We start from the raw sequence: 22839 nt of genomic DNA on the forward strand, positions 1-22839 counted from the left end.
TGGTTTCAGTCCAGTTTTGCTTTCTGGTTTCAATCCAGTTTTGCTTTCTGGTTTCAGTCCAGTTTTGCTTTCTGGTTTCAATCCAGTTTTGCTTTCTGGTTTCAATTCAGTCAATCCAGGCATCTTCAGCACCTCTTCTTTTGCACCTTCTCTTGGCCTGGTTGCTGAAAGCTCACTTTTGGTGGTCCTGCCTGGTGGCTTGTTGGCTGGAGCTTGCCTTGTAGCTTTACTGGCATCTGCATATCCTGCTTTTCGAGGAGTGTGAGTACCCTTTGCTATTTTTTTACCTCTGATTGGCTCTGGTTCCTCTTTACAATCAGTTTCACCAGTTAATTGCATTGCAGATTTAACCAGCGATTTGAATATGCTTTTCAGAGTGGTTTGGCTGTCCGATATCAATCCAGGCTGGCTGTTTGACTTTGATCCAGACTCGCCAGGCAATTTTAATCCAGTTTTGTTTCTGGGCTTCAGTTCAGTCTTACTGTCCGCCCTGGGCTTGGTCATCGTGACGTGCGTCTTTGATGTCGGTCTAATCTCTGCCATGTGTGGAAGAGGCTTCTTTACTGAAGCGCGCCGGTCGGTTTCTCTGCTAGGAGGTGCTTTCTGGGGCCGTTCCTCTTGTGCTGTTTGCATCTTCCACGCCTCTTCTCTTGCACCTCCTCTTCTTCTTTCTCTCTTCTGTTCCTGCAGGAAAGTTTTGCTTTCTGGTTTCAATCCAGTTTTACTCTCTGGTTTCAATTCAGTTTTGCTTTCTGGTTTCAATCCAGTTTTACTCTCTGGTTTCAATTCAGTTTTGCTTTCTGGTTTCAATTCAGTTTTGCTTTCTGGTTTCAATTCAGTTTTGATTTCTGGTTGCAATTCAGTTTTGCTTTCTGGTTTCAATTCAGTTTTGCTTTCTGGTTTCAATCCAGTTTTGCTTTCTGGTTTCAATCCAGTTTTGCTTTCTGGTTTCAATCTAGTTTTGCTCTCTGGTTTCAATCCAGTTTTGCTTTCTGGTTTCAATCCAGTTTTGCTCTTTGGTTTCAATCCAGTTTTGCTTTCTAGTTTCAATTCAGTTTTGCTTTGTGGTTTTAATCCAGGCATCTTCAACGCCTCTTCACTTGGCCTGGTTGCCGAAAGCACATTTTTGGCAGTCCTGTTTGGTGGTTTGTTGGCTGGATCTTGCCCCGTAGCTATACTGGCATCCGCAAAATCTACTTTTCCAGGAGAGTGAGTTGTACTCTTCACTGTTTTGTGACCTCTGACTGGCAAATCTATTCTTGTCCTAACGACAAATTTCTTAAACTTCAGTTGGTGGTTGGGAGAAGTATAATAAACCTCTACTTTGCATCTTGGCTTCCCGGCCTGTGTTTCAGCTGCAGCTTGACAGTCTCTCGGCCGCTTCGTTGATTCTTCCATCCTTCCCTCCCGTAATTCGGAGCTTATTTTCTGTTCCAGGTGCGAGTCAAGCACAGGCTCTTCCAGGGAATTATCCAAGGTGAACGCCCCCATGGCAGCATCCCTGGAATGATGCTCCTGTTCCTTTGCTAGTGCTGACTTCATTGACTCATGCCCGACCTTTGGAAGCCCCCGTCTACCCTGGATGATCTTTCTCCTGTTGTTAAAGTCAATAGCCTTCTTGTCTGTCTCACTGACGAACGGTAGGTTACCCAGCTCCACTACCACCTCAGAGTCTGCCTTTGGATGCAACTCGCTTGGAGCGATCTTTGACGCCGGTGGAATAAAAGCAGAGACGGACTCTTGCACCCCTGCTGGCAGCTTCTCTCTCGCCTCTTCGTGCTCCGCTTCAACTTGCTTGTGCTTTAAGTTCAGCTCAATGCGACCAACAGCAGGCTGCTCCATGAAGAAGACAGTTTCTGGTCTCGGCTGGATGGGTCTAGACCCTGGAGGGATTATCCGTGCAAGGTGAGTTTTAACTTCAGGGAACTCACTTTGGTACGGCATTTCCTTCATATCCAGTTTTATTTCCTGGAACTTCTTTGACACGTATTTTTGATGTTCACAGACGGTTAGGGTTTTTAAGTCTATCTCGCTGCCCTTTCCTGCAGCCTTTGGCTCAGTTAACACTTTTCTCTGTCCCTTTTGCCTCTCTGTCCCAGTCGCGGTTGTTTTAACTTGTCGGCTTAGCAGGTCCTTGGTTATCGCTTCGGGCGGCTGGAATGATGCCACGGAGGTCAACAGAAACTTGGGTGAGTCCCATTTTCGATGGACGATTTTTTTAATGATATTAAATTCAACATCCTTCTTGTGTTGCTCGGTGATGAAGGGAAGGTTGTTCAGTTCCACGGCTATCTTATATTCAGGTTTTGGGTGCAGCTGGCTTAGAATGATCTTGGGCGCTGGTGGGGTAAAGGCATCGACTGACTCCTGTACGTGCAATGGCAGACCCCACAAGTGCTGCAGCTTTTTCCTTGTAACGTGAAACTCCAGGTCATCTCGCAGCTCTTTTTTTAAGAACGGAGTGTCGACAGCCTCAAAGGCCACTACAGCCCCGGATGGTTTTATCAGTGGTGGAAGAGGTGGTGCTTTAGGAATCATGATTTTCAAGGACTTTGTGTAAAGTGTAGGAGCAGCCCAGAGGAAATCAATACGCTTGTGCTTTAGGTTCAGTTCCAGTCGATCGATAGCCTGCGGCTCTATGAAAGGTATGAACCCGGGTCTTGGCTTTAGGACTGTTGTATGTGGAGGGATTAATTGGATTAGGGGTACTTTCAACACAGGGAATGCCTCTCTGTACGATCTGTCCACCATCGCTGGAAGCATTTCCAGTCTGGTTTCGAGGCACTTTCTAAACAGGTACATCTGAAACATGCGCTCAGTTTTAGTCCAAAGCTTCTCGAAGTTAGACTTTTCAGGCTTCCTGTCTGTTTTTGCGTCTGTTGATTTCAAGGTGGTCTCTTCTTTGTCAAGCCCCGTTTTAGCAGCAGCCCTGTCAGTTTGTAGGTCTTGTATTAGAGCTGCAGGTGGCTGGATCGACCTCAGGGACTCTAACACTATCTTTGGAAGACCCCACCTTTTTTGGATGGTCTTTCTCCTGATGTTACGCTCGATGGCCTTCTTGTGTTGCTTGCTGATGAACGGAAGGTCACTCAGTTCTACAACTATATCATAGATGGGCTTTGGGTGCAGCTGGCTTAGAATGATCTTTGGCGCTGGTGGGATAAAAGCATTGATTGACTTCTGCACATGTGATGGCAGACCCCACAAGTGCTGCAGCTTTTTCTGCTTGATATGGAACTCCAGATTGTCTCTGATCTCTTTGGGGAGGAACTGAGTGTCAACAGCTTCGAAAACCACTGGAGCCCCAGAGGGTTTAATTCGAGGTGGCAGAGGTGGAGCTTTAGGGATCATCAAAGCCATGGACTTTTTATACATCGTAACCACTCCCCACTGGTGTTCAATTCGCTTGTGTTTCAAGTTCATCTCTATATGATCAATACGTGGCTGCTCCATGAAAAATATACTATCTGGTCTTGTCTGTAAAAATACCACACCGGGAGGAATTAGCTTTTTCAGAGGTATTTTAATAACAGGGAAAGCAATTTTGTAAGACGTTTGCACAGTCTTTGGTATAATTTCCAATTTGATTGCTAAGGACTTCATTGACAGGTGAACCTGAAACCTATCAATAACTTTCGGATCTCTGTTCTTAATTGAAAACTGTACATCCCGAGATCTTAATTTACTTTCATTCAGTGCTGTCCCTTCAGCTGGCACGGAGAGATCAGACTTTTTCTCCAGTGCATTTCCTCTTTCAGAAGGGGAGGAATGTGTCAGACTTTCTGCTTCTTTCTGCTGGATCAGATCTTTAGCTATAGAAGCGGGTGGGCACATTGATTTCAACGACATTATTACAAACTTTGGATAGCCCCATCTTCTATGGATAATCTTTCTCTTGGTGTTAAATTCCACATCCTTCCTATGCTTTTCGCTGATAAACAGAAGGTCACTCAACTCTACAACTATCTGATACTGTGGCTTGGGATTCAATTCACTTACAATGAGTTTTGGTGCTGGTGGAATGAATGCCTTCAGCGACTCCTGTACCATCATCGGCAGACCCCACGGATGCTGCAGCTTTATACGCTTAACATGAAAATCCAGATTGTCCCTGACCTCTTTGGAAAGGAATGGAGTGCCAACGGCCTCGAAAACCACTGGAGCCCCAGAGGGTTTAATTCGAGGTGGCAGAGGTGGAGCTTTAGGGATCATCAGTTCCATAGACTTTGTGTAAACGGTGGCCACTCCCCACATGTGCTCTAAATGCTTGTGCCTTAAGTTCAGATTGAGACAATCAACAGCCTCTCGCTCCATGAAAGTCACATATTCGGGTCTCGGGTTTTTAAACATTGTCCCGCAAGGAATTAGCTGTTTGAGTTTTGTTTTGACCGCAGGGAACGCGATCTGGTGCGATCTTTTCACTGTCTCTGGCAGTATGTACAACTGGATTGACAGGCATTTCATTTTCATGTGCAATTCGAGATCATCTCTGGTCTTAGCGTCAAAGTTCTCAAGGGGTGGTTCTTGTGACGGCTTGCAACTTTCTTTTCGTACTTTCGTAATAGCTACTTGATTGCTTTTTTGTTTGTTCTCTTCCAGTCTTTTCTGTTGTGCGATTGCTCTGATTTTCGCTCGCCCCCGTTTGGCACGATTCTCAGGGCTGAAGGCTCCAGGGTAGGAGCTAGGCCTAGAATGGTTTGGGCAAACCAGGCAAGAAAATGATGACCTAGGGTTGGAATAATAAACAGTTATGGTGATGTTATCATCAATAAGGGCAGCACTGCATGTTACACATTTACAGGTACAAGGGGTTGAGCCATCTCTTTCTGGAGGCTTCTTGATTGGGAAGACAATTTCACATTTGTAATTATCTCTAATTGAAAATAGTGCTGGGACGAACCAGTGCTTATGCAGTTGAAGTTTTCCTTGCATGTTTACTATTCCACCATGTGGTGAAGTTGGTTATGTTGAGTATAATAACTATAGGTTCAATAAAATCTTTTAGCTTACCCCAGGGTACCTAAGGCAACATCATTTATTTATCTAAAAAAAAAAGTGATCTTGTTGAAAAAATTCCTCCTAAAGGTAGAATATAATTCATGTTTTCATTTTTTTTATTTTTGTATATTTTATGATCTTACACTAAAAACCGTGATCTTACAAAACAAAAATTTGTTAGGGTGAAAATGTGGCAGTGTGTTCTGGCAAGGGCCTGGGTCTTCACTCTACCGTCTCAACTACGTTTTTTACAGCACTTCAAAGAGAGTAAAAACAGCCATAAAATGCTTGTCTGCTGGGTGACATCGACGACAACAACGCTTGCTGTGAAAAGACGCTTTGGGTCTCGTTGATCACATTCCACATAACACAAAATAGCATCACAATATGAAACCAAAAAATACCTTGATCACAACTACGGTTACATAAAGACAGACGAACATGTAAGGCGATGGTCTAGCGTTAAATCAGTCTTGCTAAAGACACGCAGCTGAGCCATTTGCATAAAAAAGGATTACTCTAGACTGGTCTTACCCAAGTCTTACCGAGCCAATCCCTCAAGGCATTCTGGGACAAGAGTCTCAAAACTCTTTCTTTCCTCAATGCTCATAGAGGAAAAGCGCACGGTTTGTCTGTATCCATGGCAACACAGGCCGAGACCGTGAGTCAGTCTGGGTGAGAGGAGTCTGAATATTTTAGGGTTAGAATTAGGCAGTCTAAATTTTTATGCACCTGGCTAAATCGTACTAGACTAGTCTAACTGACCAGATTCAGACAGGTCCTAATATGTTTTTCGGCCCCTGTTCCTCCTGGGCTGTATATAGGTGTGGTGGCCTGGTTGGGGTCGTAGTGTGTCGTCGGTTCCTGACCTGTGTGGATCGTGAATGAAAGTGCCTGTTCATTTATACGCTGGCTCCTCGTTCCTTCCTCCACTGCCGTAATCAATATATTAACCCCCACATATCAAACCCAGCACCTTCTTCACCTGAGTTTTAGTTTTTCATGCAGATTCTGGCAAGGGGGTAATTCGGTGCGAGTCATTTTCTGGCGGGCACCGATGCCTTCGTCAAGAAATGTTCGTTCGAATATTCGGACGTTTGCCCCAGCACTAATTGAAAACGTCATTGTCGACCCTACCGTCTTAGACCGGACGATCCCGACATTCCTGCTTTCGGGCTCTCCACTTCCGCGGAGGAATCTTCGGAAAAGGAATTCAGGGAGGAATCGCCGCTTCCGGGGGTGTCTTGGGCCAAAATCTCCGAAATATCTTTTATCCATAATTTGTACTGTTTGATCAGGTCTAGTTCGGCCTTATTCGGAAACTGTCTGTTAAAAAAAGGAAAACATGTACACAGATATATTCTAATGAACCATACTGTTCAATGTATGATTTGTTTATATAAAGGGGCAGCAGTGTGGAGTAGTGGTTAGGGCTCTGGACTCTTGACCGGAGGGTCGTGGGTTCAATCCCAGGTGGAGGACGCTGCTGCTGTACCCTTGAGCAAGGTACTTTACCTAGATTGCTCCAGTAAAAACCCAACTGTATAAATGGGTAAGTGTATGCAAAAATAATGTGATATCTTGTAACAACTGTAAGTCGCCCTGGATAAGGGCGTCTGTTAAGAAATAAATAAATTATATATATATATATATATATATATATATATATTCATCCTGCTCACCTTTTCTTCCCATAAGTAGGCTTATAAAAGTCCCAAATGAGTCTTTCCTGGTCACCTTTGTGAAATAAGTATAGAGATGTCAACATTGTTTATTTGGCAGATATTTTGTGTATAGATTTACATATAAACATGTATCTTCTGGTTTTTTTTTAAGGATGCAATTCCTTGTTTACAAACCGGAACAGTGTAAGAGACTGAGGTATCTGGTTCTTGTTCTCTATAATTCACACAGCGGGGAAGTCCCCAGGCTATTCAATTGATCTGAGCAGATCAGCAAAATACAGCCACCGTTTACATTTCAAATGAGGGGCCAAGGCTGTCATTTCACTTTAATTGTAATACAAAATGCTAAAATCACTTACAATGGAGCACAGTGAGGTTAGGTGACTTGCTCAGGGTCACACACAGTGAGTCAGTGGCTGGGATTGAACTGGGATCTTTAACAAACCGCTTTCTTTAACCACTGAACCAGCACTTCAAAACACCCATGCTCAATTGCTCAATGAAATGTTATAAACGTGGGAACGTGTTACCCCGTATGTTCGTTTAATAATCTAATGGCTTAGCAGTATTCGTAGAGTCTGAGGTATTTAACCACGATACTGTGGATTCCTTTGACTTTTCTTTATTAAAATACTAAAAGAAATGACAGCGAATAAAAATACTAACCAAGCTCGCGAGGTTTTTCTTGTCCTCTTTTCTTTCTCTTTCCGTTTCCCTGAAGCTAACATAGATAGAATGTTGTATTTTGTTTTAAATTGAATTTTTAGACAGAAAGTAAATTCATGTGTTCGTTATATTACAGAACACTCGTTATTACAATGCATTTGTATTCTTTGTATGAGTTCATGTGGGTTTTATTTCCATAAGCCTAAATGGATCTACAATCACTGGAAGATTTAAAATAACGGCATATAAGATCTGATAAAACTTAAACAGAAATAACTGACAGTGAACGCAAATTCTTATTAAACAGTAGATGAATTAGTGCAATACTTGTTCGTAACGGCGGAGCTGTCTTTAACAGGGGAGCTGTTGCTAAACAATTCAATAACACATCTTAGCGATTACTAAGGTGTGTCTTGTCGCTTATTTTTGTGTAATTACACGTTTTTTTTTTGGTTCCTGGGTAGTAAGTGTTATTTCCTAATTGCTTATGCCTCAAAAGTATAGAAAATTGCTATTATTCCCCACAAACTTTGCTTTTGTGACCAGGACAGTGATATTTTGAAATTTACCTATTTTCCAGAACATTCCAGATAGATTCAGTGCTGAGTAAACTTGGAGTAACTTCTAGAACTTTCTAGAACTTTCCAGTAATATAAATACAGGGGCCTTAAGCCCACCAGTTCAGTTTAGTTCCAGCTGCCTAAGTGGATACATATCTGCATTTTTCTGAGATGGCATCAAGAGGCTGCAAGCATCCGGCAGACGCATTTTGCGATGTCTGCGGCCAATTTATCAAGACAAGAGCGAAAAAGTACTCCGTGGAAGCATCTGCTAAGATGTGTGAGGCTTACAAGGCATATTTCGGCATGCCTGTTGGGCACCTCATTTCACCTGCGAGCACTGCAAAAAAACTCTGGAAGGTAAGATGGACAATTGTTGCTCGGAATTTTATGTTATAAAATTTGTTAAAATTTTTAAAATTGCAAAAGTTTTTAATTTTAAAATGTTTTACAATTTTCAATGTTATTGAAAAAATATATCATATATGAAAAATGTTGCGAGATATTATAAGCAATTAGGAAATAACACTTACTACCCAGGAACAAAAATTGTGTTACATAGTGTTATCATTGACTGTGAATGATCAGGTACCTATCTGAAGTAGCTACTGAAAGATTACAAGGGTTTTCCGATTCACATTAATAATAATAATAATAATAATAATAATAATAATAATAATAATAATAATAATAATAATAATATTTTTTCTAGAGAAAACTCAGGACCTAAATACTACCCAAGACGTTAAATTATAATGAGCGCTCCAGCTGGCAGACCTCGTTGTATTACCTGCTCCATTTCTGGGTGTCCGTTAAGCCACTTCCAGACGACAAAGAAAAAAAACGCGCTCAAAATTAAAATACCGGCCGCTATCAGGGCGAAGCTCCCGGGGCTCCCCGCCTCCACAGAGAGCCGCGACCCTGGAGAGGGAACCCCGTGTTTCTCAGCGGGTGAAATAAACCTACTAAGTAGGCTGTTCAATAAACCGAGACCCTCCTCCTCTCGGCTAGCCATTGTTTTTTTTTCTATTAAATCTTCTCTTTTTTTCCCCAAGTATTTTCAAAATAATTTTGCTGCTCTCAGCTTTTCGTCTCCCGACAATTAATGAGACACGCAGCGAGACCGGCGCGGACCCCACGTCACAATAGCGCAGCCCTCACAGGTAATATTGAGAGCATAATGCATTATCCACAGTGGGTCATTAATAATTACATGCACGGTTTCTATATTCAAATGTATATGCGTGTATCTATGCATATATCATGTTGTATCTAAATAGATTTTCACTATGGCCAAACGTTTTGCCTCACCCTATAGAATGAACTAATTTTGCTTCATAAAGTCGAATGAAACCTGCTGAATAATGTTGAATTATACCGCTTTGTATAGTTCCCCCAACTATACATATACCGACAGATAGAAATAATGAAGGCAAGTAATTGATAGCAGGTCGAAATAGTGGAGGCAGACTGGTGTTGTTTAGGGGTGAAAGTTGTAGTGACTTTGTGTGTGTGTGTGTGCGTGTGTTTATCTAGCTATATATTATTATTATTATTATTATTATTATTATTATTAATTTCTTAGCAGACGCCCTTATCCAGGGCGACTTACAATTGTTACAACATATCACATTATACATTATTTCACATTTTACAGATATCACATTATTTTTACATACAATTACCCATTTATACAGTTGGGTTTTTACTGGAGCAATCTAGGTAAAGTACCTTGCTCAAGGGTACAACAGCAGCGTCCCCCACTGGGGATTGAACCCACAACCCTCCGGTCAAGAGTCCAGAGCCCTAACCACTACTCCACACTGCTGCCCCTATATATTATGTATCCTATGTATTACATTATAATGAGGCAGTGTGGTCCAGTGGTTAAAGTCCACGGCTTACAACCACAAGGTCACCGGTTCAAATCCCACATCTGCCACTGACTGACTGACTCCCTGTGTGAGACCCTGAGCAAGTCACCTCCTTGTGCTCCGTCCTGCGGATGAGATGTTAAATCACTGTCCTATTGGAAGTGACTCTGCGTATAATGCACAGTTCACAGCCTGCCTCTGTAAAGCGCTTTGTGATGGTGGTCCGCTATGAAAGAAGCTACATAAAAATAAAGATTATTATTATTATTATTATTATTATTATTATTATTATTATTATTATTATTATTATTACTACATTCATTCCACCCACTCACGACACAACAAGAACACTTCCAATTCGCAAGGCTACTAATTTACTTTATTATTTTTGTTAATAAAAAAATAATAATAATTTACAAAAATGACAAAAGGCACCATCAGGAAATACCACGCGTAGATTGGAAAAGGTGATTCGTGCGCCCCGACCTTTTGAACCCTCTGCGTGTAGATCCAAGCCTGAACGCTAGGGTGCGCTATTGCCACGCCAGCCCAGCACTCCATTCCAATGTACTTCTTTCAAAAACGCTTCACGGAAATCGCTGGTGAATTGAATCGATCGCATATTCTGTCGTAATCAGAAATTGCATTCGCTTTGCTATTCATAAAACCAACATGCAATCACCATTTGTAATACCCACCATTACACGAAGATGTATTTATATTAATAATATATTAGCATTATATATATGTAAAATGCGTATACTATTAAATAATACATGAAGTTGCATCTATAATTTCAATATAATATTATTAATAATATACTGCATCAGCGACGGCTTGTCACAGGGCAGTCACAGGCACGGCACACCCAGGCCACGTCAAAGGGGTCCCGGTCCGGTAGAGAGTTTGAGAAGAGGGGTTTGATGCACAGTGACCGGATGCAGGGGGAGAAGCCCCGCAGGAAGTATTGGATCATCCGTTAGAGGTTGCTGGTGATGGTGGAGACTCTTGGGGTTACTCTGAATTGGGGGACCCCCCCTCACCCCTCACATCAGAGGAGGTTCACAGCAGCAGCCCCATTGCGACGCTGTTCAGGCATACGCGGACGGTTCCGATCTGTTGATCTGTAAAGGACATTTTAGAACATTAATACGTCGTTTTAAAATTCCCAGCATCTTTACAATAAAGCCCACAAACAGCAAGGGTCCTGGAACCTTATCAGATACGGGTGTTTTAGTCGACTGTCATTAGTAGCAGTTATTATTATTATTATTATTATTATTATTATTATTATTATTATTTATTTCTTAGCAGACGCCCTTATCCAGGGCGACTTACAATCGTAAACAAAAATACATTTCAAGAATCACAGTACAAGTAATAATACAATTAAGAGCAAGATAAATACAATGACTTCGGTTCTAGCAAGTACAAGTGTGACAAAATACAATTCAATAATTCTATCCCTTATAAAAGTTCCCCATGGTATTTTTGCAGTTTTCCCCATAGTGTACCCATGTTTAATAATATGCTATACCATACCTTGCTATTCTTTACAATGCATACTCTGTGCTTTACAATGCTTCCCTATGCTTTACCACACCTCTCTGTGCTTTACAATGCTTCACTATGCTTTACCAGACCTCTCTGTGCTTTACAATGCTTCCCTATGCTTTACCACACCTCTCTGTGCTTTACAATGCTTCCCTATGCTTTACCAGACCTCTCTGTGCTTTACAATGCTTCCCTATGCTTTACCAGACCTCTCTGTGCTTTACAATGCTTCCCTATGCTTTACCAGACCTCTCTGTGCTTTACAATGCTTCCCTATGCTTTACCAGACCTCTCTGTGCTTTACAATGCTTCCCTATGCTTTACCACACCTCTCTGTGCTTTACAATGCTTCCCTATGCTTTACCACACCTCTCTGTGCTCTACAATGCTTCCCTATGCTTTACCAGACCTCTCTGTGCTTTACAATGCTTCCCTATGCTTTACCAGACCTTGCTGTGCTTTACAATGCTTCCCTATGCTTTACCACACCTCTCTGTGCTTTACAATGCTTCCCTATGCTTTACCAGACCTCTCTGTGCTTTACAATGCTTCCCTATGCTTTACCAGACCTCTCTGTGCTTTACAATGCTTCCCTATGCTTTACCAGACCTCTCTGTGCTTTACAATGCTTCCCTATGCTTTACCAGACCTCTCTGTGCTTTACAATGCTTCCCTATGCTTTACCACACCTCTCTGTGCTTTACAATGCTTCCCTACACTTTGCTGTGCTTTTACTATGGGAAGCTATTATAAGGGATGTTCCTGAGGACACACAGCACTCAAATCTTTCTCGCTGGAGAGCTATTTCAAACTTTTCAATCACAATACCAAGCACGCTTACCAGCCCGTATTGTACTACAGAGGCAGGTTCTTTCAATCAGATCCAGCAGCAGACTCTGCGAGCCCATCAGAAACGACAGCCTCAAACAGAAGCGCTAGCGAGCGGGCGAGGAGGCAGGCCGTGTTCGAGGGGTACAGACCCCAGCCCAAGAGGGGCAGAAGGACTGGGATGAAGCGTGCCAGAACTGGGCTAAAGCGTACCAGGACAGTTTTGAAGCGTGCCAAGACGGTTCTGAAGTGTGCCAGGACTGGACTAAAGCTTGCGCTGAAGTGGGCCACAGCTGTGGTAAAGCGGGTCAGAAGCGGGTTGAAGCGAGCCAGGACTTTGCAGAAGCGGGCCAGAACCGCGCTGGCCAGAGTGGGCTCGGCCCGGCTCAGTCTATCAGCTCCTTGATGCACCAGCAGCACAGCAGGAAGTAGAGACACTCCTTGGCAGACTGGATGAGCCCGTAGCCCGCGTTCATGCCCAGCAGGTTCTTTTGGCGTCCGAATCCCAGGGCCATGTCCCGAAAACCCCGTCCCAGGGAGGAGGGGGCGGCCTGGGGCACGGGGTGCTGGGGCTGCATTCGAGAGGGAAGGAAACAGGATCCCAGAGACCAGAGGAGGACCAAGGGGGTACAAACCACTCTGCAGAGTCCTTTATTAAAGTTTCACAGCCACCCTGTTTAATTTTTGCAGTCTCCTCCTTCTTTTCTTGAGGTTATGCTGCTGTTTTCTGTTTCACTTCGTTCTTTTACTCCAGCTTGCTTCGCGTTCACCTGTCCTGTCCCGAGCTGCCTCTCAGACAGCAACACCACATCGCTCTGTTCTTTGCAGCTGAGTTTAATTCTGCTCTGCTTTCTGACTTTCGTTCCCCTCAGTTCCACAGCTTTGCTCCCTCTCTCTCGCTCCTTCTTTCCCTTTCTCTTTCCACGCTGCAGGAACGGCGTGGGCTGCATGTGACTCTGAACACAATGAGTTTAACTGGGCAGGGTTTACAGCTGACCTGTGCAGCCTCTTTGTATTTCTGTGTGTGTGTGTGTGCGCGAGGGTGGGAGTGAGTCACTGAGTGTGTGTGTGTGTTAATACAGGAGATCAGTTGTGATTTGTCACTGTGTGTGTGTGTGTTATTATTATTATGTATTTCTTAGCAGACACCCTTATCCAGGGCGACTTACAATTGTTACAAGATATCACATTATTTTTATATACAATTACCCATTTATACTGTTGGGTTTTTACTGGAGCAATCTAGGTAAAGTACCTTGCTCAAGGGTACATCAGCAGTGTCCCCCACCTGGGATTGAACCCACAACCCTCTGGTCAAGCATCCAGAGCCCCTAACCACTACTCCACACTGCTGCACACTGAGGAGATCAGTTGTGGTTTGATCTGGCCCTCACTGTGATTCATCTGTGTGTGTGTGTTAATACAGGAGATCAGTTGAGATTCGTCACTCTGTGTGTGTGTGTGTTAATACAGGAGATCAGGTGTGATTCATCACTGTGTGTGTGTGTGTGTGTTAGTACAGGAGATCAGGTATGATTTGATCTGGCCTTCACTGTGATTCATCTGTGTGTGTGTGTGTGTGTGTGTGTGCGTTAATACAGGAGATCAGGTATGATTTGATCTGGCCTTCACTGTGATTCATCTGTGTGTGTGTGTGTGTGTGTTAATACAGGAGATCAGGTATGATTTGATCTGGCCTTCACTGTGATTCATCTGTGTGTGTGTGTGTGTGTGTGTGTGTGCGTTAATACAGGAGATCAGGTATGATTTGATCTGGCCTTCACTGTGATTCATCTGTGTGTGTGTGTGTGTGTGTGTGCGTTAATACAGGAGATCAGGTATGATTTGATCTGGCCTTCACTGTGATTCATCTGTGTGTGTGTGTGTGTGTGTGTGTGTTAATACAGGAGATCAGGTGTGATCTGATCTGGCCCTCACTGTGATTCATCACTCTGCTTTGTGTCCAGTGGGCTGCGCGGTTTCCAGCTCTGGACAGAAGCTTGCAGCCGGTCAGCTGATGAGGTTACTGATGAAATCGCTTCTCACAGTTAACGCTTGCACGGGACTACGACCATTATTTCACACAAACAACCCTCATTAAATAGCCAGCTGTTTAAAAGGTTGTAGCCCAGTCGTGATAATGGCATCGCAGTGTCAAATTCCTCTGCCTCTCTTCCTGTGCTTTATTGACTGTAGTTCCATTATTGCAGGAAAGGAAATAAGACTCCCATTGCAAAGTAGTTTCATCCATTGCTGGTTTCACTAGGAGTTCAATAAGACACACCTGAGCTTGTTACCTCCACACTGGGGCTAATCAGGTCAAACCAGGAATGGGTGAAACGGCTATGCAAATAGGAGTCTCATTTGCACCCCTCATAACAACAGTACTGCTGTCTCTTACATCGATCACCTCCTCAAGGAGATTTTACACCAGGGTGAACGGGACAAGAAACCAGACAAAGACACAAGGAGTCGCCAAACCGCAAAACAAAATGATATATTCAAAAGATAAAATAAAACATTTTACAATCTTCAAACTCTGGAGAAAATCAACAGCAACGGGATGCGCAAAATAACAGAATACAATAATAATATAAACTATGCTTTGGCTTCATAATATAATAATTCATGAACATGCACGATTACAGCAAGAGAAAACAGGGTATTTACAGAAAGGAGACGTTTCGAAAAGGTAAGGATTTGGTGGCACTTCAGGATGAGATGTCAAGGCACAGAGTTTAACAAAGTTTAAGAGGTGATCAGTGTGGGGTTGTCAAGCTGGCTCCATTGTGGATCTAGGTGGAGCCAGCGCTGCATGTAAATACATGAAGAACTTGAGCCACAATGGCCGACACTGGGGAGCAGTTTCATGTTTCATTCGCTCCAATCAAGGGCCGACGGTTCAACCCAGAGAAGCTTGGATGGAAGCGTCAGTAACAAGCTGCTTCCAGGGCATTGATATGTGCGTCGTGCGCTTGCGTCTGTCACCCAGGTCAACCCTGCTTTACCAAAAGCAGAGTGAAATCACATACCCGACCCACATGACACCGGGTCCTGACCTGGGCAGGTTCCGACCTGGGTAGAGCATGCCAGTGTGAAAGAGGCTTAGTAAACACAGGAGTGTTCAAATTCTGATTTCCTACTTTTAAACGTTTGTCATTTCTTAATGGTACAATTCCACTTGCATCCAAGAACAAATAATAATAATAATAATAATAATAATAATAATAATATTTTAAATTCTTAATGATTTTGTCAGTACAGGTTTTACAGCCTTTCCTATCCTGTGGTCTCGCAAACAAACGCAAGGCTTAGTGTTAGGGTTACTGAGAGACAGATTACAGGAGTGTTCATAGATATCGCTCTGTTTTGCTCCCCATGGAGTGCTAACGGCTGTGTCTTAATCTGGACTGCCCCCTGCTGGTAGGGAGGCTCATTAAGAATAACGTGCCAGGAACTGCAAGACAAAGTCGTTTCCTTAAATGACACTGGAAACAGGAAGCGAGTCCACCTTTGAAAATCATAATATTTCTGTTCATATTTAAACAGAAAAATAAATAGCGGACTCAGGCCTGAACACCAGCCCAATAAAGAGCGGTGAGACACTTAAACATATTTTGGCTTCAATCTGATTCATTAAAAATTCTAATTAATTCTAATAAAAAACGCGAGATTTCTTAATAATTCTTTTTTTTTTTGCATAGTCTATATCTACACCTCTTTGTATAGGGAACTGGGGGGGTGGGGGGTATATGTATCTCAATCCATATGTAATATCCACTGTTGGAACAGACTGCATAGTTTTGTGCTATGAATGTTGACCACCACAGTAAGTGGGGAGCATTTTAAGACCGATATCAGGATATTTTGATGCCTGCTCTACTGTTCATGTTTCCAGCAGGCCACCCCTCCTCACCTCCTCCCAAACAAACAATAAAACATTTCAATAAATCACAATACATTATGACATCAATATCATGATCAAAGACAATCAACAAAAAACAGAAAAGATAAAGCACTGAGGCACCAGCGCTGGTGTAAGATTTCAACAGTAGGAGAAGTTTGCATGTTTTAAAAAATGAAAGTGTTCTAGTGCTCTCTCTCTCTCTCCAGCGAGGAAGGCACAGAACTCTTTAAATGGACACTGATGGGTGTGTTACAGAACAGCCTGCAGCTTTCACAAGAAACACAGTACTTTCATTCCATACATCAACCCATTTCTGGGATGGAACTAACTCCCGTTGCACAGCAGTTTGATCCAGTCCTGGTTTCGCTAGGAGTTTAATAATAAGACACACCTGAACTTGTTACTTAAACACACTGGGCCTAACCAAGCTCTTAGTAAAACCTGGAAGGGGTGAAACTGCTGTGCAATAGGAGTCTTATTTCCATTCCTGCGTTTCAATGCAAAAATGAATCTAGGAAACAAATATTTAAGAGAGTGTATTTAAAATCACAACAAAGCCTTAATTTTAAGCACACAGCAGCGTGATCCATCAATATCTTCTCAGCAAAAAAGCATTCTAGATACTGACCTACAGTTCCGCTGGAAAGACACACGCACGCACGCTGCAATACTTTTTGCTACACTCTGCACTCCCTGGATATTTCCCTATTCAATATTTCACTGATTCGGCTCTTTCACCGTTAGGCAGGCATGCTGTTCCCAGTGTTTTTAATATGTTATTATTTGTTTATTTAGCAGACGCCTTTATCCAAGGCGACTTACAGAGACTAGGGTGTGTGAACTGTGCATCAGCTGCAGAGTCACTTACAACTACGTCTCACCCGAAAGACGGAGCACAAGGAGGTTAAGTGACTTGCTCAGGGTCACACAATGAGACAGTGGCTGAGGTGGGATTTGAACCGGGGACCTCCTGGTTACAAGCCTGTTTCTTTAACCACTGGACCACACAGCCTCCTATATGTTAAGCTGCATCCCGGTGCTCTGTGCAATCTTACATTCCCAAAACCGTTCTAGAATATTACCTTGTTTAAATCAACAGGGAAGAAAAGTTTTGTGAAAATCAGATATTTAGTTGATCACACCTGAAAGAGCTTTAGTTTAGTTTGCAGAGGTCTGGTGCACTCTCTAGCACCTCTGCTGGTAATACCTGGAACTTCTCCTGTCTGATGAAACCTCAGGAAAGGACAGGGGGGGCTGAACCTCAAGCCTCTCTCTCTCCTCTCCTCTCCTCTCCTTTGCACAGATATGTTTTGAAGGGTTCTGGGTTTTGGTTTTACTTTACAATCCTACCACTAATCTTGGCTCCAATAAAGCTTGTAGGGATTTGTCCATAACACTTAAAAAAAATACAGGCAAACCCAATCAAATATAATAAATTAAATTAATAATTTAAGATTCTGTGTATTTTTTGCAAATGTTTCTGTTTAATGTGACTGCACCAGTTAAATGTGCAGCATGCAAACTGAACATGTTTGTCTCGTATTTTTTTTCATTTTCTTATTCTGTCCCACAAGCCCCTCCCATTCCCTGCAAGGGGGCGGGGATAGAATGAGAGGCGAAGAGAGAGAGAGATGCGATTGGTCACAACATTTACTGGAGATACTGGCCCCTCCCTTTCCCTCCAGTCTTTGGCTCCTCTTATGATTATAAAACAATAACGCAACAGGATTGCATCACCAAGATCAGGCCACGGTCGGGCCAAGGCACGTTTCATTAACACTTTCAAATCCACTTGGAGAACTCCCCAATGAAAGTCTAGCACAGAAAAAGCACAGCAAAGTGTGATAAAGCACAGTGAAAGCACAGAGAGGTGTGGTAAAGCATAGGGAAGCATTGTAAAGCACAGAGAGGTGTGGTAAAGCATAGGGAAGCATTGTAAAGCACAGAGAGGTCTGGTAAAGCATAGGGGAGCATTGTAAAGCACAGAGAGGTCTGGTAAAGCATAGGGAAGCATTGTAAAGCACAGAGAGGTCTGGTAAAGCATAGGGAAGCATTGTAAAGCACAGAGAGGTGTGGTAAAGCATAGGGAAGCATTGTAAAGCACAGAGAGGTCTGGTAAAGCATAGGGGAGCATTGTAAAGCACAGAGAGGTCTGGTGAAGCATAGGGAAGCATTGTAAAGCACAGAGAGGTCTGGTAAAGCATAGGGAAGCATTGTAAAGCACAGAGAGGTCTGGTAAAGCATAGGGAAGCATTGTAAAGCACAGAGAGGTCTGGTAAAGCATAGTTAGTGTAATCATCTGAAAAGCATTGGGAAAACTGCAAAAATGACGGTGCAAATTTACTGTGGTACACTTTAAAGAGGGGAGATGGGGTTGTAAGAGGCTGTGCTTCAGAAGTTCTACTGGAGGGGGGGGGGGGGGGGGGGGGGGGGGTCTGTGTATAGGGGTCCGAGCTGGGAAGTTTACTAAAAAGCTGATGAAACAACAGCAACTTGATATGACTGGACTCGAGTCTACACAGTCAAATCAACAGGCTTGATAAGACTGGAGTCGCTTCTGCCCAATCAAAACAACAGGCTTGATAGGACTGGAGTCGCTTCTGCCCAATCAAATCAACAGGCTTGATAAGACTGTACTCACTTCTACCCAATCAAATCAACAGGCTTGATAGGACTGGAGTCGCTTCTGCCCAATCAAATCAACAGGCTTGATATGACTGGACTCGAGACTACCCAATCAAATCAACAGGCTTGATATGACTGGAGTCGCTTCTGCCCAACACCACAGAGCGTACGCGGCTCAGAAGCTGCAGACAGACAGACTGTCCCCCGTTTGCACACCAGCAGGGATGGGAATAAGACTCCTACTGCACAGCAGTTTCATCCATTCCAGGTTTTAACACTTGACTGTGGTTATTTCTATCCCTGCAAGTCAGGATTGTGCACTCAACAGTTTCGCTGCATTTCGTCTTTTTCAAACTCATTAAAAAAAGCTGTAAACTCAAAAGTGCCAGACGGGGGCTCGAGAGCTCAAGAGATGAACCGGATTTTGAATGAAGTACCCAGACTCCTGTTATACCGAACTCTCTGTGCAGTAAAACCGAGTGAACATCACCAGCGCCTCTAACCCGTCCGGTTGAGCCAGTGCAGCACAAGCTGATTACTTGATTATCGGGATCGCTCGCTCTGCAGAAATCAGGGGCTGATCACGGCGAGACTCACTGGTGTTGATCGGGCTGATCTGGAGCATTTTTAACTGATCCGACTGATCAAAACACAGCACTGTTTTTGTCATCGACGTTCCGAGTGCGAGACGTACGCTCCCTGCTGCTGAAACATTCTGATGGGGACAGGACTTACGAGATTTAAAAGTGAAGAAGCAGCTGCTTGGGTTTGTGATGATCGCTGCTTTTCTTAGTCTGCGGAGAGCAGCGATCCTCACAAACCCAAGCAGCTGTTTCGTCCCTCGTTTCTACTGGAAATGGTACATTAGCTCAATCAGCAGCAACGGCCCTCGCCAGCAAAGACTGACTCCAATAATCAAATGATGGGTTAGCGCAGCACTGCTGTTGTGTGCTGTGCTCTCCTGCTCTGTGGTCACACAATGGGCTCTCTATTTAACAGTGCAGCGTCAATGTGTTATGTATTTACAGGTAAAGGGGTTGAATTTTCTTTAGGAGGTGTCGGGTACACAATTTTCACAGTTTGATTATCGGAGCACCTCCTGGTTCGAAGCAGTTTTGTTAAATCAAGGTTGCCTGTGAATATCCGCCAGACTCATGAACCAAGAGCTGGGCTGTGTGAGCTCCGGGACCGGTCCATTCAAAACGAACCCGATCAGAGTTCAGAACCAGTGCTGGGACAAGCATTCCAACATGGGACAAACCGGACTGCTCGAACCCGTTCATACAGCAGGGTTCATAAAACCACCTGCAGGAATGAATGGAAATCAGTAGCACCCATTCTACTGCACAGAAGAGGGCTTCACTCCACTGTCTTTAATAGGAGATGGCGATGGGAGGGGCTGACCGGTCTATTTTACTGGTGAGTTTAGTTTTTTACTGTAATATAGTAGGAATTATACTTCAACTTTCCAGCTAATTCAAAATTTTGAAAGTATATTCTACAAGGAGAAAGCCAGGTTTGTTCCTGGTCAGCGTTTCAGAATAAACGGTACAGCTGAACCGCTCCCATCTCCCATCTGACACACACCACATGATGCAAACAGATTTCACAGGGTCTGCAGTTAGACTTTGCTATGTTAGCATCGTCATTCAAATTACAGTGTCGTTCCACCCCCCCCTTTCCCCCCCAAACTCCCGCTCCAGACAAGCAGAGTGCTCCCCTGCACTTGGGTTCTGGCTGAGTGCATGTGCTTTGGTTGAAATGGGCCACCCATCCATCCAGCCACTGAGAATTTAAACTTCCAAGAGCCCTTTTGGAGCTCCGACAGCCTTACTTGGCTCAGGAACCATCCATCCAGATGGATACGCTTCGATTTCATTCCAGGATTCTGCAGCACAATAATAATTCAGTAAAAAATGTTCAGTTGAAGCAACAGTCGCGGTGATGAAAACGCAACGGCTCCTCCGCTTCCTCCTGCATCACATGACCCCCGTGCAGGAATCCCATTGGCTGCTCTCCTGATTTGTATAGGCTGTAAACCACAATAATTCCGCAGTGAAACAGACAAGCTCCCCCTTGTGTCAGACACGTGTAACTGCGGTTCTCTCTGGTGCAAGTTCTCCCAAATGTTTTTTTTGTGCAACCTCTTATCTTCCCAGAGAGAAAAAGTGGACTTGCATATTTCCGTATGGAAAAAAAAGACTTTGTGCCACTTCTGATTATTATTATAATGAGTACACAAACTGTATGATTCTCCCATTTCCAAAAAAGCTTCTCCAAGTTTATATATATAAAAAAAAAGGAAGGCGAGAGCACTTTTGTGCTCCTTAAAGAAAAAAAAATCAGATTACTTACACATCTATTTATATATGGAATGATTAGAATCTCTGTGCTTTGTCAAAGGTTCCATCCTCAGTTCCGAAGTTCCATTCCAGGATAGCCCCGCCTCTCTAATATAACCCCTCCCACATCAGATAGACTGATTGAAGTATAAAAAGCCTATGAGAATTAAAAGGCGTTGCTGTCAAGTCTCCAGTCTCTGCTGTGGGAGCGGCTGCTTTGGTTACTGCATCACTGTGTGAGTATCTCAATCCTCAGTCCCAGGCTGTACCATGAGATCTAGAAACATACAATGCAAACAGCTAATCCTGAACTAGCTGGGTCACTTCTAACATCATTAAAAATTTCACCAATCTGTGACTTTTCTAAACAGGAACAAGTCTAAATAATCTTGTTTTGTGTTTTTCTTTGCCTGTGCGGTCTGCTGACAGACTGAATGAGGAGCCTGCAGCTTTGTTAAGCGTCTGTCTGTCTGTCTGTGTTTGTAGGAGCATGTGAAGTAAGCCCCAGATTGTCTGTGCTTTGCCCGTGTGTGTGTGCGTGCGAGGTGTCCGAGGGAGGCGTCTTGTCTGGCTCTGGAGCAGGGCATGCTGGGAGCCTCACGCTCTCCGCTCCACGGGCTGCTGCAGGCACACCTCGCTGCCCGCCGAGATGATTGGCAGGTGATTGTCCATGTGGTAGCTGATCAGGTGACTGACGCTCTCGAAGCGGTGGTCTTTGGTCCGCACCTGGGAGGGGGGGACGGGGGAGGGGGGGTTAGCAAATCACCAACAAACCTTTACTACGGACTGATGGTGCTACACAGTGTGTAACACACTGATACAGATACAGATACACACACACACACACACACACACACACACAGAGAACAGATACACACACACACACTGACACACACTGAGAACAGATACAAACACACACTGACACACACAGAACAGATACACACACACACACACACACTGACACACAGAGAACAGATACACACACACACAGAGAACAGATACACACACACACAGAGAACAGATACACACACACACACACACACTGACACACAGAGAACAGATACACACAGAGAACAGATACAGACACACACAGAGAACAGATACACACACACACAGAGAACAGATACACACACACACACACACACTGACACACAGAGAACAGATACAGACACACACAGAGAACAGATACACACACACAGAGAACAGATACACACACACAGAGAACAGATACACACACACACTGACACACACAGAGAACAGACACTGGGACACACACAGAGAACAGATACAGACACACACAGAGAACAGACACTGGGACACACACAGAGAACAGATACAGACACACACAGAGAACAGATACAGACACACACAGAGAACAGATACATACACACACAGAGAACACACACTGACACACACAGAGAACAGATACAGACACACAGAGAACAGATACACACACACACTGACACACACAGAGAACAGATACACACACACACTGACACACACAGAGAACAGACACTGGGACACACACAGAGAACAGATACAGACACACACAGAGAACAGACACTGGGACACACACAGAGAACAGATACAGACACACACAGAGAACAGATACAGACACACACTGACACACACACACTGACACACACAGAGAACAGACACTGGGACACACACAGAGAACAGATACAGACACACACAGAGAACAGATACAGACACACACTGACACACACACACTGACACACACAGAGAACAGACACTGGGACACACACAGAGAACAGATACAGACACACACAGAGAACAGAT

The 22839-nt window shown here is 43.7% G+C and overlaps 2 protein-coding genes across 4 annotated transcripts in view; both read right to left on the bottom strand.

The window, feature by feature from the left end:
* Window positions 1–10140: 10140 nt before the first annotated feature.
* On the bottom strand, window positions 10141–13087 carry LOC117395463 (lens epithelial cell protein LEP503). The gene is made up of 2 exons (XM_033994373.3): window positions 12179–13087; window positions 10141–10907 (listed from the first exon to the last, which is right to left on the bottom strand). Exon 1 carries the CDS (start codon window positions 12741–12743, stop codon window positions 12552–12554), a length of 192 nt encoding a protein of 63 aa, XP_033850264.1. The 5' UTR covers window positions 12744–13087; the 3' UTR covers window positions 10141–10907; window positions 12179–12551.
* Window positions 13088–14643: 1556 nt separating this feature from the next.
* LOC131705127 (SHC-transforming protein 1-like) overlaps window positions 14644–22839 on the bottom strand; it is a 36644-nt gene continuing 28448 nt past the window's right edge. For all 3 annotated transcript variants that reach the window (XM_059007373.1, XM_059007372.1, XM_059007371.1), the window contains one exon: window positions 14644–21765. In XM_059007373.1, the coding sequence (XP_058863356.1) occupies window positions 21637–21765 (129 nt within the window). In that variant the 3' untranslated portion in view covers window positions 14644–21636. The remainder of the gene's footprint in view (window positions 21766–22839) is intronic.

This window comes from Acipenser ruthenus, chromosome 35 (assembly GCF_902713425.1).
Source record: "Acipenser ruthenus chromosome 35, fAciRut3.2 maternal haplotype, whole genome shotgun sequence".
In the NCBI taxonomy this organism is placed as follows: domain Eukaryota; kingdom Metazoa; phylum Chordata; class Actinopteri; order Acipenseriformes; family Acipenseridae; genus Acipenser; species Acipenser ruthenus.